We start from the raw sequence: 15,297 nt of genomic DNA on the forward strand, positions 1-15,297 counted from the left end.
TGATGGTAAGCTAATTAATTTAACCTAAAAGTATGCACTGTACCGTTTATCGGTGACGTCACGTACACGGAGAGTGTAAATGGGCTGAAACTACTGTATTTCAAACACGTTTTGATATTTCATGGTAAACATTTCCATACACGAAACTATCTCAAACTTGTTTGATCTTTCATGGTAAAATAGCTTTTACGTCTAAACATAAGTGACATTGTATGAGCATTACTGAATAATTAACATTAAACCTAAAAATGTAAATTCTGTTATCTTAAGATTTTTTTTGTGTGTGTAACGTTATATTCTGTATATTATTATTTTTCTTTTCTGCATTTCACCTCTGCTATAGTTTATTTATAATGAGCATGCCATTGTTTACTAAATTTTGGTGGCTCTGTGACAAATTGTTTGTTCCCAGATTTTTCCATGCTGATGGCAGTGCAGTTGGACATCTTTAGACATTGTTAACCATGTGACTGGTAAGTGATACCTCAAACATACACTACCATTCAAAAGTTTAGGGTCAGATTTGTAATGTATTTGAAAGAAAGCTTTTATGCCGACCACTGCTGCATTTATTTAATTAAAATACAGTAAAAAATAATATTGTGAAATTAAAATTTTAAAATTCAGGTCTTAAAAAGCCTTAAAGTCCCTGTAAAGTCAATTCTGAGAATTGTTTCTAAACACATTATAAATGTTACAAATGTATTGCTGAAACACATTACAAAGATTGTGAACTATTTAGAACTGAATTGTGAAGTTAGAGCATTTTATATTTTTTTCAGGATTTTTTGGGCGGAGCTAAAACAGGGGGCTTGATGATGCACTGTAGCCCCTGAGCATTTGTCAGCACCTACATCTGTCGACAACAGCCTGCAGTATGTGCCCACCAATGTGTGTAAGTTGCCTTGTGTGCTTATAAGTAGTCCACAGTAACTCTACCAAATTTTGCCACCCCCTAACATGATTATTTGTTAATAGGCATCAGTATAGCTGTAATGCTAAGATACTGATGACAATAAATCAATTTTAAAGTTTTTATCCAAAGTGAACTTTAAAGTCCTTGTATAAGTTTTTACGTTGTTACATGCCAAGAAACCTTGGCGGGCATACCATTACAACCCTAACTGACCAACAAAGATATCAATGATTGTGTAATCCTTAGAACTCAGTTTTGGATGGCTTCTAGAGGGCATGCTGCGGATCTGCACAGTATCTGCTTGTTTATATTTTTGAGTACTGCACAGTATCTGCTTGTTTATATTTTTGAGTACTGCCAATATACATAGACCAGTCATCACGTGAAAATAACAGATCCAATCCTAAATTCCTGAAAGAAAATAAATAAAAAGAATAGAGTGCCCCAGGGATGACGTGTTTTTGTAGGCAAAACCCGGAAGCGAGTTAGCATTTTAGGACTTCCGGTTCCAATGCCGTAAAGTCTATGGGTTTTTTGAATGGGTTTTTGCTAAATCGCCTGAAATAAGGTCTGTGGTAAACAAAGCCTCTAAATACTTTCACGTTTTGATCTATGACATAAAACACACCAGTTATAACCCACTTGTGATTTTTTTTAAACTTTTACTGTGTCTTAAATTCGGCGGTTGCTAACAAATTGCTAAAAGGGACTACTTCCTTTGGCGGGGACTTTAGACGTCATCATGACAAACAGGACATTTGGACAGCATTTCTCATGAAAAAGTGGATAAGTATTCATACACAGCGCATATATAATCAGTGAGCATGTTTTTAAATAGAGTTGTTTTCTAAATAAAGTTTGAGGACGTTTGGTGGTGACGACGTTGATCCGCAACCATGGTGTGCTGTAGTCTGTTTATAGCCTACTGTTAGCCTTTTATATCTGACGACTTTATTTAGGCTTCAAAATCTATAAATGTTGTGTTAACTTGTAAAGATTATCTTGATAGACAAAACGTGTCATAACCCTTTGTTAAACACAGAGCTTATTTTCTGCGATTTTCCAAAAGTCTATGGGAAAAATTAATAGGCTTTCAGTCGAGGGAACCCATGCGCTGCTAACTTCCGGGTTGGCCTACAAAAACGCGTCATCCCTGGGGCACTCTATTCTTTTTATTTATTTTCTTTCAGGAATTTAGGATTGGATCTGTTATTTTCACGTGATGACTGGTCTATGTATATTGGCAGTACTCAAAAATATAAACAAGCAGATACTGTGCAGTACTCAAAAATATAAACAAGCAGATACTGTGCAGATCCGCAGCATGCCCTCTAGAAGCCATCCAAAACTGAGTTCTAAGGATTACACAATCATTGATATCTTTGTTGGTCAGTTAGGGTTGTAATGGTATGCCCGCCAAGGTTTCTTGGCATGTAACAACGTAAAAACTTATACAAGGACTTTAAAGTTCACTTTGGATAAAAACTTTAAAATTGATTTATTGTCATCAGTATCTTAGCATTACAGCTATACTGATGCCTATAAACAAATAATCACGTTAGGGGGTGGCAAAATTTGGTAGAGTTACTGTGGACTACTTATAAGCACACAAGGCAACTTACACACATTGGTGGGCACATACTGCAGGCTGTTGTCGACAGATGTAGGTGCTGACAAATGCTCAGGGGCTACAGTGCATCATCAAGCCCCCTGTTTTAGCTCCGCCCAAAAAATCCTGAAAAAAAATATAAAATGCTCTAACTTCACAATTCAGTTCTAAATAGTTCACAATCTTTGTGATGTGTTTCAGCAATACATTTGTAACATTTATAATGTGTTTAGAAACAATTCTCAGAATTGACTTTACAGGGACTTTAAGGCTTTTTAAGACCTGAATTTTAAAATTTTAATTTCACAATATTATTTTTTACTGTATTTTAATTAAATAAATGCAGCAGTGGTCGGCATAAAAGCTTTCTTTCAAATACATTACAAATCTGACCCTAAACTTTTGAATGGTAGTGTATGTTTGAGGTATCACTTACCAGTCACATGGTTAACAATGTCTAAAGATGTCCAACTGCACTGCCATCAGCATGGAAAAATCTGGGAACATAAACAATTTGTCACAGAGCCACCAAAATTTAGTAAACAATGGCATGCTCATTATAAATAAACTATAGCAGAGGTGAAATGCAGAAAAGAAAAATAATAATATACAGAATATGTGTGTTACACACACAAAAAAAATCTTAAGATAACAGAATTTACATTTTTAGGTTTAATGTTAATTATTCAGTAATGCTCATACAATGTCACTTATGTTTAGACGTAAAAGCTATTTTACCATGAAAGATCAAACAAGTTTGAGATAGTTTCGTGTTTGGAAATGTTTACCATGAAATATCAAAACGTGTTTGAAATACAGTAGTTTCAGCCCATTTACACTCTCCGTGTACGTGACGTCACCGATAAACGGTACAGTGCATACTTTTAGGTTAAATTAATTAGCTTACCATCAAAACCTTTACAAATCTATCAAAATCTCTCATATACACATAAGATATATAATCCCTGGGGCACTCTATAGACTTGTGTTTGTACCGCCCTCATCTTTGATTTTGTTTTTCCAAAACAGGAAACCTGCTGAAGAAGATAGAGGACTGAGACAACACATGCACTTGAACACAAATACACACCCTATACATCTGAGTTTTTTTTTTTTTTTTTCTTCATGTGTAATTTTAATATTTGCTTTTGTATGTTTTAAACACTCAATTTTCGATGCATATTTTGAAATGAAATAAAAGCTCAATTTGAATTAGTTAATTGTTTTCATTTTGGGAAACATGGCTATAGGCCCTACGGAAGAACATGGTACTGTTTTCTGTGGTATATTGCTCAATGATTTTACATGGGTTGTAACATACAGGATTGTCTGAGCTCATCTAAAATATGAGTTGAAGCACCTGCAAAGAAGATTTGCAGGATTTCCCCAACCATTTCCTCCTCCATATTCTTCTTTTCTTGTTTTCGCTGCAAATCAGCGCACAGGCAACTCGTATTGCAAGCTTTGCGGGCTACCGTTTTTAATAACAATAATAATAACTCTGGTCTTGCATGCGTGATATCGCGTTGTTTCCTTGTCACATCTCGCGTGTGTTTGGTTGTGAAACGTAGTTTGCGTGCCAGACAGAGTTGTCGGCGATATGCAGTGTGAAACCTTCTATCGCCGATCCATCGTGCAGTTTGAACACAGCTGCGACTGAATGCTGGCCAAGATAGTCATGCAGTGTGAAAAGAACAGAGACCCGACTACTTTGAAAATCGTGCAGTCTGAACTCGGCTTTACAGAAGTAAATAAAAAGAAAGATAAAAGTCATGTATCAGAAAAACTGCATTTGTTGTTTCATTGCACACTCCACAACCCACCAGTTGAGAAACTGGTTTATTGGGTATCAGTAAAATGACATAAGAATAGTCACCCTGTAAAATATGTTCTTAAGATCTGTTGTATAGGACTTGATGTTGATATCCCTTAATGCATACTTGAGGCACCGATGAGACTCCATGGGATGGTCCATTGAGTGATGGCACTGTCGTCAGGTATGTCGTCAGGAGGGTACTTGAGGCTCCGATGAGACTCCGTGGGATAGTCAATTGAGTGATGGCACCCTTTGGGTTGTCAAGTGGGCGCCCTCCTTCCTTGGTGTTTCGCTGATAGGCCCACGACACCTCCAGAGGGTTCAGCAGTGAATCCCAGCATCCCAGGTTCACTCCCTAGGTTCCATCAACTCCTTTGAAGACCCAAGCGGAGTCTTTTCTCTTCACCCATAGCCACTGGCTTCCCTTTTCCGCAGCCACAGAGAGGTCTTTGACTGCCTGTCGGTGGGCCTTTCTTCGCACTCCCATCTCCCTAAGTAGCCTGGATGTTGAGGTGGCTACAAACTCTCTGCAGCCTACTTCCATTGGACGTACCTTCACGTTCCAGCCTTGTTGTTGCACATCGGTTGCAAGTTCGGCGTACCTCAACCTTTTCCGTTCATAGGCCTCCTCCACTGCACCCTCCCAGGGCACAGTGAGCTCGATGATGTAGACAAGCTTGAGGGAGGCTGACCACAGAACAAGGTCTGGTCGCCGGTTGGTGGCCGCGATTTCAGCTGGGAAGCAGAGTTTCTTGTTCAAGTCTGCCAGCAGCTCCCAGTCCCGTGCTCTGCCCAGCTGACCAGAGTCTGATCTTATGGTGGTGAGGTTGGCTTGGCCCTCACCCTCCCGAACAAATGGTGTTGGCTGCCACTGGTGTGATGGGGGAGGAAGGGCATTCACGTTTCTCCGTCGACTTTCCAACACTGCTGCAAGACACTTTAGCACCTGGTTGTGCCGCCAGGTGTAACGGCCTTGGGTGAGGCTGGTCTTGCATCCCACTAAGATGTGCTTCAGTGTTGCTAGACTTGGGCATAGAGGGCACGTGGGGTCTTCGGCATACCATTGGTTTAGGTTTGCGGGAGAAGGTAGGACGTCGTAGGCAGCCCTGATGGTAAAGCTTGCCCTAAATGCCTCCATCTCCCACAGCTCTTTCCAGGAGATCTTCCTCTTCTCCACTCCTTCCCATGTCATCCACTGCCCTTGCTTTGCCTGTGCCACAGCTTGGGCACGCCTTCTTGCTTCCTCCTCCCGACGTACCTCCTGGACCACCATTTTACGTCTCTGAGGTGGAGAGGCCTTGCTCCACACTGGTGTACTGGCCCCAAGTCCAAGACCACTCCTCCCCTCCTGCACTCGGCCCACAATGTCCTTATGTCTGAGTGCTGCCTTTGCCTGCTCAGTTGCAGCCAACGGGGTCCACTTCCTCCCAGTGGCCAAGATGGGGGTAGCTTGGGCTACAAATGGATCGTTCGAATCCAGTAGCATCATCTCCAGTCTGACTTTGGCACACTTGTACTCCTCTACCAGACTGGAAATGGGCAGATGTAGCATCCCTTTGCCGTAAAGTCCAATACTGCTGAGGCACCTGGGAAGGCCAAGCCACTTCCTTACATATGAGCTGACCAGTCTCTCCAGCTTTTCCACCTTCGAGAGCGGGACTTCAAAGAGGGTTAGTGGCCACAGGAGACGGGGAAGTAGCCCATACTGCATGCACCAGAGCTTCAGCTTGCCAGGGAGCAGGGTTCTATCGATCTTTTCCAAGCCACTGGCTACCTCCTTCCTAAGCTGTTATACTTGCTCTTTGTCTTTAAGGGAGGCATCATACCACCGACCTAAGCTCTTCACTGGCTTCTCTGAGACAGTTGGGATGGGTTCCTCCCCGATGTGGAAGCGGTGGTCTGACAACTTCCCCTTGATGATAGAGATGCCTCTGGACTTGCTCGGCTTGATCTTCATGCGAGCCCGTTCAATGTTTTCCTTAAGCTTTCTTAATAATCGTGCAGTGCAAACCTTGGTCGTGGTGAGAGTTGTGAGGTCATCCATGTATGCTCTGACCGGCGGCAGCCTCAGCCCAGATCTTATTCGCTGTCCGCCAACTGTCCATCTAGAGGCCCGAATGATGACCTCCATGGCCAGGGTGAAGGCCAGTGGGGAGATGGTGCAGCCCGCCATGATTCCCACTTCCAGGTGTTGCCAAGCTGTTGTGTACTCTGCTGTTGTCACACAGAGTTGGACGTCCTGAAAGTAGGCCTTGACAAGGGTTGTGAGAGCTGCTGGGACTCTAAAGTAGTCAAAGGCTACTGGAACTACTGGGAACTACTGGGAATATGAATATTCACAAGTAGCAGTTTTGGATGGGATGTTAATAATGAGGCACAAAGAATGGGAATTTTTAAATATGAAATTTATCCAACAGTGGCAATATCAGCTATACCGCATGGTTATTCCCAAAGTCACTGGTTGATCTACACTTGCTGGAAGAAATATAACCATCAGAGAAAGATCTCAAAAGATTTGTTTGTGAAACAATATTTAGATCAAAAGTATCATTATTGTTCTGAAACATACTGATGGGTTGTTCAAAAGGAAAAAGGGATTCTGAAATCAGATTAGATCACAGAATCCAATCCTAGTTTTAATCTGGATCAAACCTTCAGTTTGTGTTGTTCAAAACTTGTCAGTAGGATTTGGATAACTTTGATCCAAAAAACATGGGATTTCCAAATCCAGATCATTCTGATCCAGATTAAACTTTTTGAACAACTGGCCCCTCGGAATAAAAGTATTATTTTTGTGGATTCCTGCTCAAGAGGGTATTGTGGGAAATTAAATGGCTGAGTTGGCAAAAAAACTTTAAAGTATTCAAGAATAAATGTTAATGCCCTTCCGAGGAAAGCTGATATGAAGGGGCTAATTAAAAAGATAATTAGCTATGGAGTTGTGGACACAGGAAGGAAATCAAAGACACTTACATTAAATAAATAAAGAAGTAGGATATGTGAGAGAAGTTTGTGACAAAAATGTCACAACTCCTTAGCTTTGAATCAGTCACTTTTTAAAATTGGTAAACACAATATTGTGCAGCAAATGTGGATTACCATGCTAATGAAGAAAGATCTCAGCTCATAGAAGAGGTTAAGGCTGTAAAAATAAAAATGTTAACATTAAATAACTTACTGAGCAACAATAATTCAATAATAACCACATCTGTATTATAACATCCTAAGGTTTTTTGTTTTGTTTTGTTTTCTTTCCCTTCAACTCTTCACACTCCACCCCGGTAGGTGGCGGAAATGCACCAAAAGTGGTTTGCCAACCGCCATTAAGTCCAAAAGAAGAAGACGAAGTTAATGATGAACTACTGGGTAAATCTTCAAGGTCATTCAGAAGACCGCCATCCAACAGTAAAGGTACTCCTTCCTTGCTGGGAAAAGGAAAGATCTCAACAGAAGTGTTTTGCATGGAATAGTGGCAAAGAAGCAAGAGAAATGGTTTTAAGTCAGAAAAGATACATGGCTACAGTACCGTTATCAATAACTCCACCTTGGCTGTTTCCTGCAGTGTTCTTGGATTTTTATATGCTAGAATTAATGAAGGTATTTAAAGAATCTGGAGACATTGCAGCTATTGTTGAAGATAGAATACAAACTGTATATCAAGCATTTACTGCAGTATATACTGATGGATCTAAGGATCCAAATACAGGGAGAACAGGTTTTGCTTTTAGTTGTCCATCCTTAAACATTTTTAATAATAGGAGAACATCAGATCATTTGTCAGAGATGATGGCAATAGCAACTGCACTACAGTGGATAGAAGGCACTGGAATCAAAAAGATTATACTTTGTTCAGATTCATATTCAGCGTTACAGTCATTACAATCATTCACATCTCACAGTCGACAGGATATAGTTAATGAGATATATGAAAATCTGTATAGATTTAAAAATATGAACATCATGATAGTATTTATGTGGATACCAGCTCATAGGGGGATAAAGGGTAATGAAAAGGTTGATGGATTAGCAAAGCAGGCACTGGAAAATGAGGACATCATGAATATCTCACTTAGTAAATTTGAAGCAAAAGCAGTAATTAAAACATTTACCACTAATGAGTGGCAACAAAAATGGGATACAGGAAATACAGGACGTCAGCTTTATGAAATACAACGGGAAGTAGGAGGGGTGAGGAAGACAAGAAGAAATACTAAAGAAGAAACTAGTTTAACAAGATTAAGAGTTGGGCATACCATGCTGAATAAAACCTTAAAATTAATAAATAAACATCCAACAGGATTATGTGAGCACTGTGGAATGGACGAATCAGTAGAGCATGTTATCTGTGTCTGTCAAAAGTATACTAATGAACGAGAAATAATAAACTTAGAAAGGTGGGAGTGATTGATCTTAAGCTTAAAAATATATTTAATTATGGATTAGAGAGTTTATTTTTGTATCTCAAGAGAACAGCTGATTAAGAGAATTTTTTTTTTTTTTAATTATTATTATTTTGAAATGGGTAGACTCTGGTTCGCACTCCAATACAGTAGGTGGCGATAATGCACCTTAACGTTGGTGCCACCCGCCAAAAAAAAAGGAAAGAAGAAGACGAAGAAGAGGAATATTGCGCACGGGTGGAGGTGGTGCACACTGTGTGGACAAAATGGTTGGTTCTATGTGGCGGATCAGTGGGGCAGTGAATCGAGCTCTTTCTAAAACTGGCTACGTGAGTATTTCATGGCTTTGAAATGTATTACTGGCTTTAGGAATTTAAATCATTACATTTAATATTAACCCCATCCGATATCCATGGTCACAGTGGCTGTCATTGGCCTTGTCAATGCCGGAGAGCTAGCTGATAGCTCAGTTACACTGAAGGTTAGATCTCTTACCAGTGTGTGAGAGCTTTGAGGATAAAGGCACGAGTTTATTTATAGCAAGTCGCTTTGTAACTCTACTAAGTTATATCACACTTTTATGTTTTTTTTTTTTTTCTTGGTAAGGTTAAGAGAACCTGAAATTTGAGCTGACAAGGTCATTGAAAACTGACGTCATCCTGATATATATATCTTTTTTTCGTGTTATACTGTAGACATTAAGCATATAAGCTATTGCTTTTTTTAACCCTTCTTTTTCGTCAATTCAAATCAAATAACAAAAATACGTTAGACAAGCGCTGTGTCCTCAGTGCAGCATCAAACAACTAACGTTACAAAACGACAAATAAACTGCTTTGACGAAGAGCTCACTTATTGAATGTTAATAAAGAAAATTCAATAAATATATGAGTCGAGTGTCAATAGAAGGAAATCTATATCGTAACATGTTATAATTTCTTAAAAAATGTGCTGTTCGTTCATTTTGGTTTCATATGGTTTTGAAAACTATGCTATACTGTTAATGAGAATTTTTAGATTTATGACTCTAAAACTTGTTGAAAGTATTTTTTTCAATAAATGTTTACTTTTTTTTTTTTTTTTTTTTTACAGATTTAAAGGCACAATATGTATGATTTTGGATCCAAAAATATCCAAAAACCAATAGAACAGTGTTATATATTTTGGTAACACTTTACAATAAGGTCATTAGTTAACATTAGTCAACTACATTAGTTAACATGAACTAATAATGAATTGCACTTCTGCAGCATTTATTAATCTTTGTTAATGTTAATTTCAACATTTACTAATACATTAGTCAAATCTTGTTAACAATAGTTAATACACTGTTAACTAACATGAACAAACAATGAACAGCTGTATTTTTATTAACTAACGTTAAAGAGTAGTAAATACAGCAGCAAATTTATTGCTCATGGTTAGTTCATGTTAGTTAATACATTAACTAATGTTTAACTAATGAACCTTATTGTAAAGTGTTACCTATATATTGTTGACTTGTCTACATACATTATCCCAAATGTTTCCAAGAATGTTTAAATCCAGAGAAATAAGCAATTTTTAACCAGGACGTGTTAACGTCATACCTGCATTACCCTCGATTGCTGATTTTATTTTGTAGGATCCATGGAAACACCAAACAGAAAACAAATTATTGATATAGCTCAATACATTTTGTCGTATTGTTTAAATCTAGTTTTCTTGATTTTCCATGAATACCACGCCTCAGAAAAAAAACACTATTTTGTCAAGTAACTAGCATAGTATAATCAGATGCCGCTTTGTTTTTAGTAACAGCATAATAAAGCATTTTCTCCATCATACAATATGTTTGTATTTAATTGCATGCCATTTATCAGAACAAGCCATCCAGCTTTTATTAATATGATATTCTAAAATTGATCTAGCTTACTGCAGTGTGCAACAAGTGTCTCACAGTGTTTGCTCTGCAGCAACACACTCAAATGTATCTAATATGATAAAATAGCACTGCGTTACCTCATACGCTTTACCGAAAGAATCGGAAGCGGCAACTGTGGCATAATAAAAGTTCCTCTGCTGTCGAGCTGTGTGTTGCGATTGTCTTTCATTAACAGTTGCTCCAGCGGCCTCGTTCAGATCCCACAGCACTTGGCCATGCTCTGCTTCATACTACAGTAATGTTAATAATCTCATCCATAAACACAATTTCTGAGTCCAGTCCCAATTCTTTTCCACTGGCTGTGAGGTGAAGACGACATCTCCCAAGATTCCATGCTCAACCTTGCCGTCATCAAGCTATGCCTTTGTTTTGAATAGGTGACCTCTTGTGGCAAAAATTCTACATACTGTGCCTTTAATGCATGTGTGTGTACACATTAAAGGTACAATATGTAAAATTTTTGCAGTAAAATATCCAAAAACCACTAGGCTAGTGTTATATATTTTGTCCAGCTGATTACAAACAATATCTCTAATGTTTTCAACTACTTGTAAATCATGAGAAAATTCCCATTCTAAACAGTGACACGGGGCAGTGCAGTCGCCTGTCAATGACGTCAGTTACCTTTGTTACCACCTTTACTGACGTAGAAACCACATGACAACAGTGCCGTTGACAAATGCGGAAGTAGTGTCTAGCGTCCAGCAAACCAATAGCTTGCTTCAAGCAGTTTCTTATTTACTTCTTGCACGTTTTATGGTGGATTGTGTTACTTATTTATGGAACATAATTGCTGTTTACCATCTGCCGCTGGTTCTGTCGACAAGGACAGCTCCCGTAAACTCATGACCGGAAAAGCGGAAGCGGAAGTGGCGCCGGCGACTGTCATAATAAAAGTCCTGCTGCTCGTGAGGCGTGTGGTGATCAATCGCTCCAGCTCCTCGTTCAGCTCCCGCAACACTTGGTCCTGCTCTGCTTCATACTACAGTAACGTTAATAATCGCATCCACGAACATGAGTTCTTCCAGACTCCAATCCCTATTCTTTTGAACGTCCGTTGAGATGGAGACCACATGTCCCAAGTTTCCGCTCTAAAACTTGGCGTCATCAAACTACGCCTTTGTTTTGAATAGGCTTCTAGCGACCTCCTAGCGGAAAAAAATATCACATTGTACCTTTTAATCATTTTTAAAAAGTGAAATGTGTTTTTTTTTTTTTTTTCGCGATTTCATGAATCATTAATTCAAACATCCCATTTAGTTTTTGGGGAGTTCCACAACCTGACATTTTAGTTAACTAACTTTGCCCTGTCATAAAAATGTCAAATTATCTAATATTTTGCAAGATTTATTGACCTTGACAGACCTCCATGGGGGTCTGCATGGGTCTTCTATATGATATAATTTTTGATTTGATTTGATTTGATTTTATTCTGCCTGTGTTGTCTGCAAGTTTTAAAAATATTATTAAGCAGTGAGGCAGTTTTGTTAAATGTTTTTTCCTAACAAGTAAGAATAAAAGATGTTAAACTACTTAAAATTGTCATTCTTTTAATGACATTTTTCTTTGTTTCTTTGACCCCGCTGTTATGATATTAGTATAGTAATGACACCCTGATCTTTTTGACTCACCCCCCACCCCACCCCCCCAAAAACAATATGAATTTTAATTAAAAAATTGAAAACATACTCATAACCGAAGAGGTGTAGACACATATATAAAGTATTTTAATGTTTTTTAATACATTTATAGAAAAAAAAATATTGACCCATTGAAGATGTGGGGTGTGGGGTCATAAATAACTGATATAAATAAATCTGTAGCAAGAGCTCTTTTCAGTCTGCGTTCCGTTTCTCCTGTTCTGTTCTTTATATGAAAAAAAATATGAAATTGAAAAAGACAACCAATATTGCACACCTTTGTTCGGTTCTCTCAATTTAATAAACAATATATCCCGTGAGTTATTTACTGGACTGCACTGTGAATCTCTAGATTTTTCCTTAAATTCTCAAATCTCTTCAAGTTTTTCACATAGATGCTTTAAAACCTAATTTTTTCTCACTTTTACTTCTATTCCCTATTAGCAGTATTTACTGGATTGCTTCTAATATGAGAAAGTGGCATTAGAAAACATGAATGCATGAGCACTGAAATAGCCATTTAAGTTATAAATATAGAAAATGGACAAATACATAAACCTCAAACATGAACATAGTATAACGTTCATATTCAGGGCACATGTATATACAATATAAACAATGCCATTCTAAAACTTAATTTAAAAATACTTTAATTTATATCCCTTTTTCTCTCTCCTGCTCTACATCATACATGTCTTTTATATGACAATAATAATTGGGAAGTATAACTACTTTTTATTTTATCTTAAAAACACTTTTGCTGTTAAATTTATAATAAAGATATGTCTTATTTTATGTTGAGTGAAAAGTTTTCTTATATGTTGTTGATTTTAAAAGCTAATGGCTGATTTGACATCAACTTGTTTTTATCTTTTTGGCAAAATCCACTATCGGTCCTTAATTGCTTAGACACATATCTAATCACTGAATAGTGTAAACACAAAACCAGAACTGCAAATCTCTAGCTACTGGCCAAAACTCTTTATTCAAATCTTGACTTATTGGTCAACCTCTAGTCCGTATCATTCTGGATTTTTATTGTTTTATTCTGTGATTTATTTATTTGTTTATTTTTTGCCTTGCTTTTTAAAATTGATGCAAGGAATTTGCACCATATACTTATGTCTGTTTTTCTTTTTGTTTTAGCCTCTTCTGCTGTCTCTGAGACGAGGACAGGCCTCTGTATCATATGCTCAGAGCCTGCTAGGAGCTCCAGAAACTCGGCTCACCACCCTAAGCAATGGCTTGAGAATTGCCTCTGAGGAGACCAACCAGGCCACATGCACGGTGATTTGCTTTTTTTTTATAGGCTTTACAATTTATATATATACAGGGCTTAAAGTTTTCCGGCAACAAGCCGGATCTCCGGCGTGCAGCATTTGGCTGCGGAAAAAAATATAGTCCTACATTTGTCTTGACTTGCTATCGCGTGCTTCATTTAATTCATACAATTTACACTAATTAATTTATCATATCGTACAATCTTTTAAACATTTAAGTAGACATTGAATAGCAGAAAGTGTGTATGATGATGTAGTGTTTTAGTTGATAGCAGCCTATTACTTGACAAAGCTTATTTCTGAGAGACGCAAGAGAAACGCGGCTATTTGATTTACGAACGCGCTGCTCATTTCATACATTTTGTCCATTTGTGTTTCATCTATGATCTCGCAAGGTTTAAATCATTTAAATACATATCAAATAGTAGAAAATATTTATGATGCAGTATTTTATTGATGTATTAGACTAATTTTTTGCAAAGCTCTGATTTCTGAGAGACAAACAGCACGGCTATTTGATTTGCGCTGAGCTCAGTTTACACTCATTCACTTCACACGCCTATTGCGTAGTAATTTTAGAGATATATGTAATTTTGTGCTATCTATGGCAAGCCAAAGTACTCACAAATGCTTGGTTGGACGTCTGATTGCACACTGATGCGTCAAAAGCACGCGTTTTGACAGCAAAACTCGGCTTGGCTATATATTACGGTGGCGTATTGCCTGGCGTAATATTTTTCCACTCAATTATGTCGTAAAACGACATCTTTTCTCATTAAAATGAGATGTTATGGCATTAAAACGACATATTTTGTACGTGACGTGTGCGAAAAATACCTGTATACCTTTATCTGATCTATAGAGCTCATATAGCCTATATCGGTTCAATTTACATTTATTTGTTTAGCGCTTTTCACAATACTTAGGCCTATAGTTTTAAAGCCGCTTTATAGGAAATGCTTTAACATTACAATTTGGAGTAATCTGTTATCAAAGGTGACTGTACAAGTTATGGCCTAATTTCAGACATATATAAACTACATAGGCTATATGTAGTTAGCTAACATTAATTTAAACAATGTATTAAGGTAGAAACAATAAGCGATGTCCAGAAAAATGTATAGGCCTAGCCTATATATTAAATGCTGTAGTCTACTAAGAAAGCATACTACACAGAAAAATGTATTCGTGCAGAATTTGATCTTTTAATAGCCTATCACTTAGTAGGCTTAGTTGTCACTTAGTTGTCTAGACTGGCAATATGTGGCTAACATTTTCTTTTTAATATTTTTTTCCAATACATGTAATCTTTTGAACACTATTTTTTTTTAACTCTACCTTTGTGCAGTAAAATTAACTTGAATGTATGACAAAATTTAGTAGTTTAGGCTTTAAAATATTGTTTGTAGGTAATGAATGCCAATATAATTTGTTTATTTAATACTTATATTTTGTATAGAACAATGTAAAGGGTTTGTTGTGGAAATAGCCTAAAATACATGTTTAGCATATTTTTTTGTAAAAATTTAGTTTTTACCGGCTAGCCCGGCTTCAGGTTGGCATAGGGGTATTTAATCCCACCACTACGTAGGCTTTTTTAGTTCCCCTTGCGCTACAAATATAGTCTATATCCTATTTATTATTTAAATAGGACGTTATGTGATATTGCCGTTTCTCATCACGCCTGATTTTGTAGTTAGTAAATGTAATAA

General features: G+C 37.5%; 1 protein-coding gene across 2 annotated transcripts in view; it reads left to right on the forward strand.

Annotated features, from left to right (window-relative positions):
• Window positions 1-8,914: 8,914 nt before the first annotated feature.
• The window catches only part of uqcrc1 (ubiquinol-cytochrome c reductase core protein 1), a 29,271-nt gene continuing 22,888 nt past the window's right edge, over window positions 8,915-15,297 (forward strand). For both annotated transcript variants that reach the window (XM_067374005.1, XM_067374006.1), the window contains exons 1-2: window positions 8,915-9,070; window positions 13,452-13,592. In XM_067374005.1, coding sequence (XP_067230106.1) covers window positions 9,008-9,070; window positions 13,452-13,592 — 204 coding nt within the window. In that variant the 5' untranslated portion in view covers window positions 8,915-9,007. The remainder of the gene's footprint in view (window positions 9,071-13,451; window positions 13,593-15,297) is intronic.

The sequence above is a fragment of the Chanodichthys erythropterus genome, chromosome 21 (genome assembly GCF_024489055.1).
Source record: "Chanodichthys erythropterus isolate Z2021 chromosome 21, ASM2448905v1, whole genome shotgun sequence".
In the NCBI taxonomy this organism is placed as follows: domain Eukaryota; kingdom Metazoa; phylum Chordata; class Actinopteri; order Cypriniformes; family Xenocyprididae; genus Chanodichthys; species Chanodichthys erythropterus.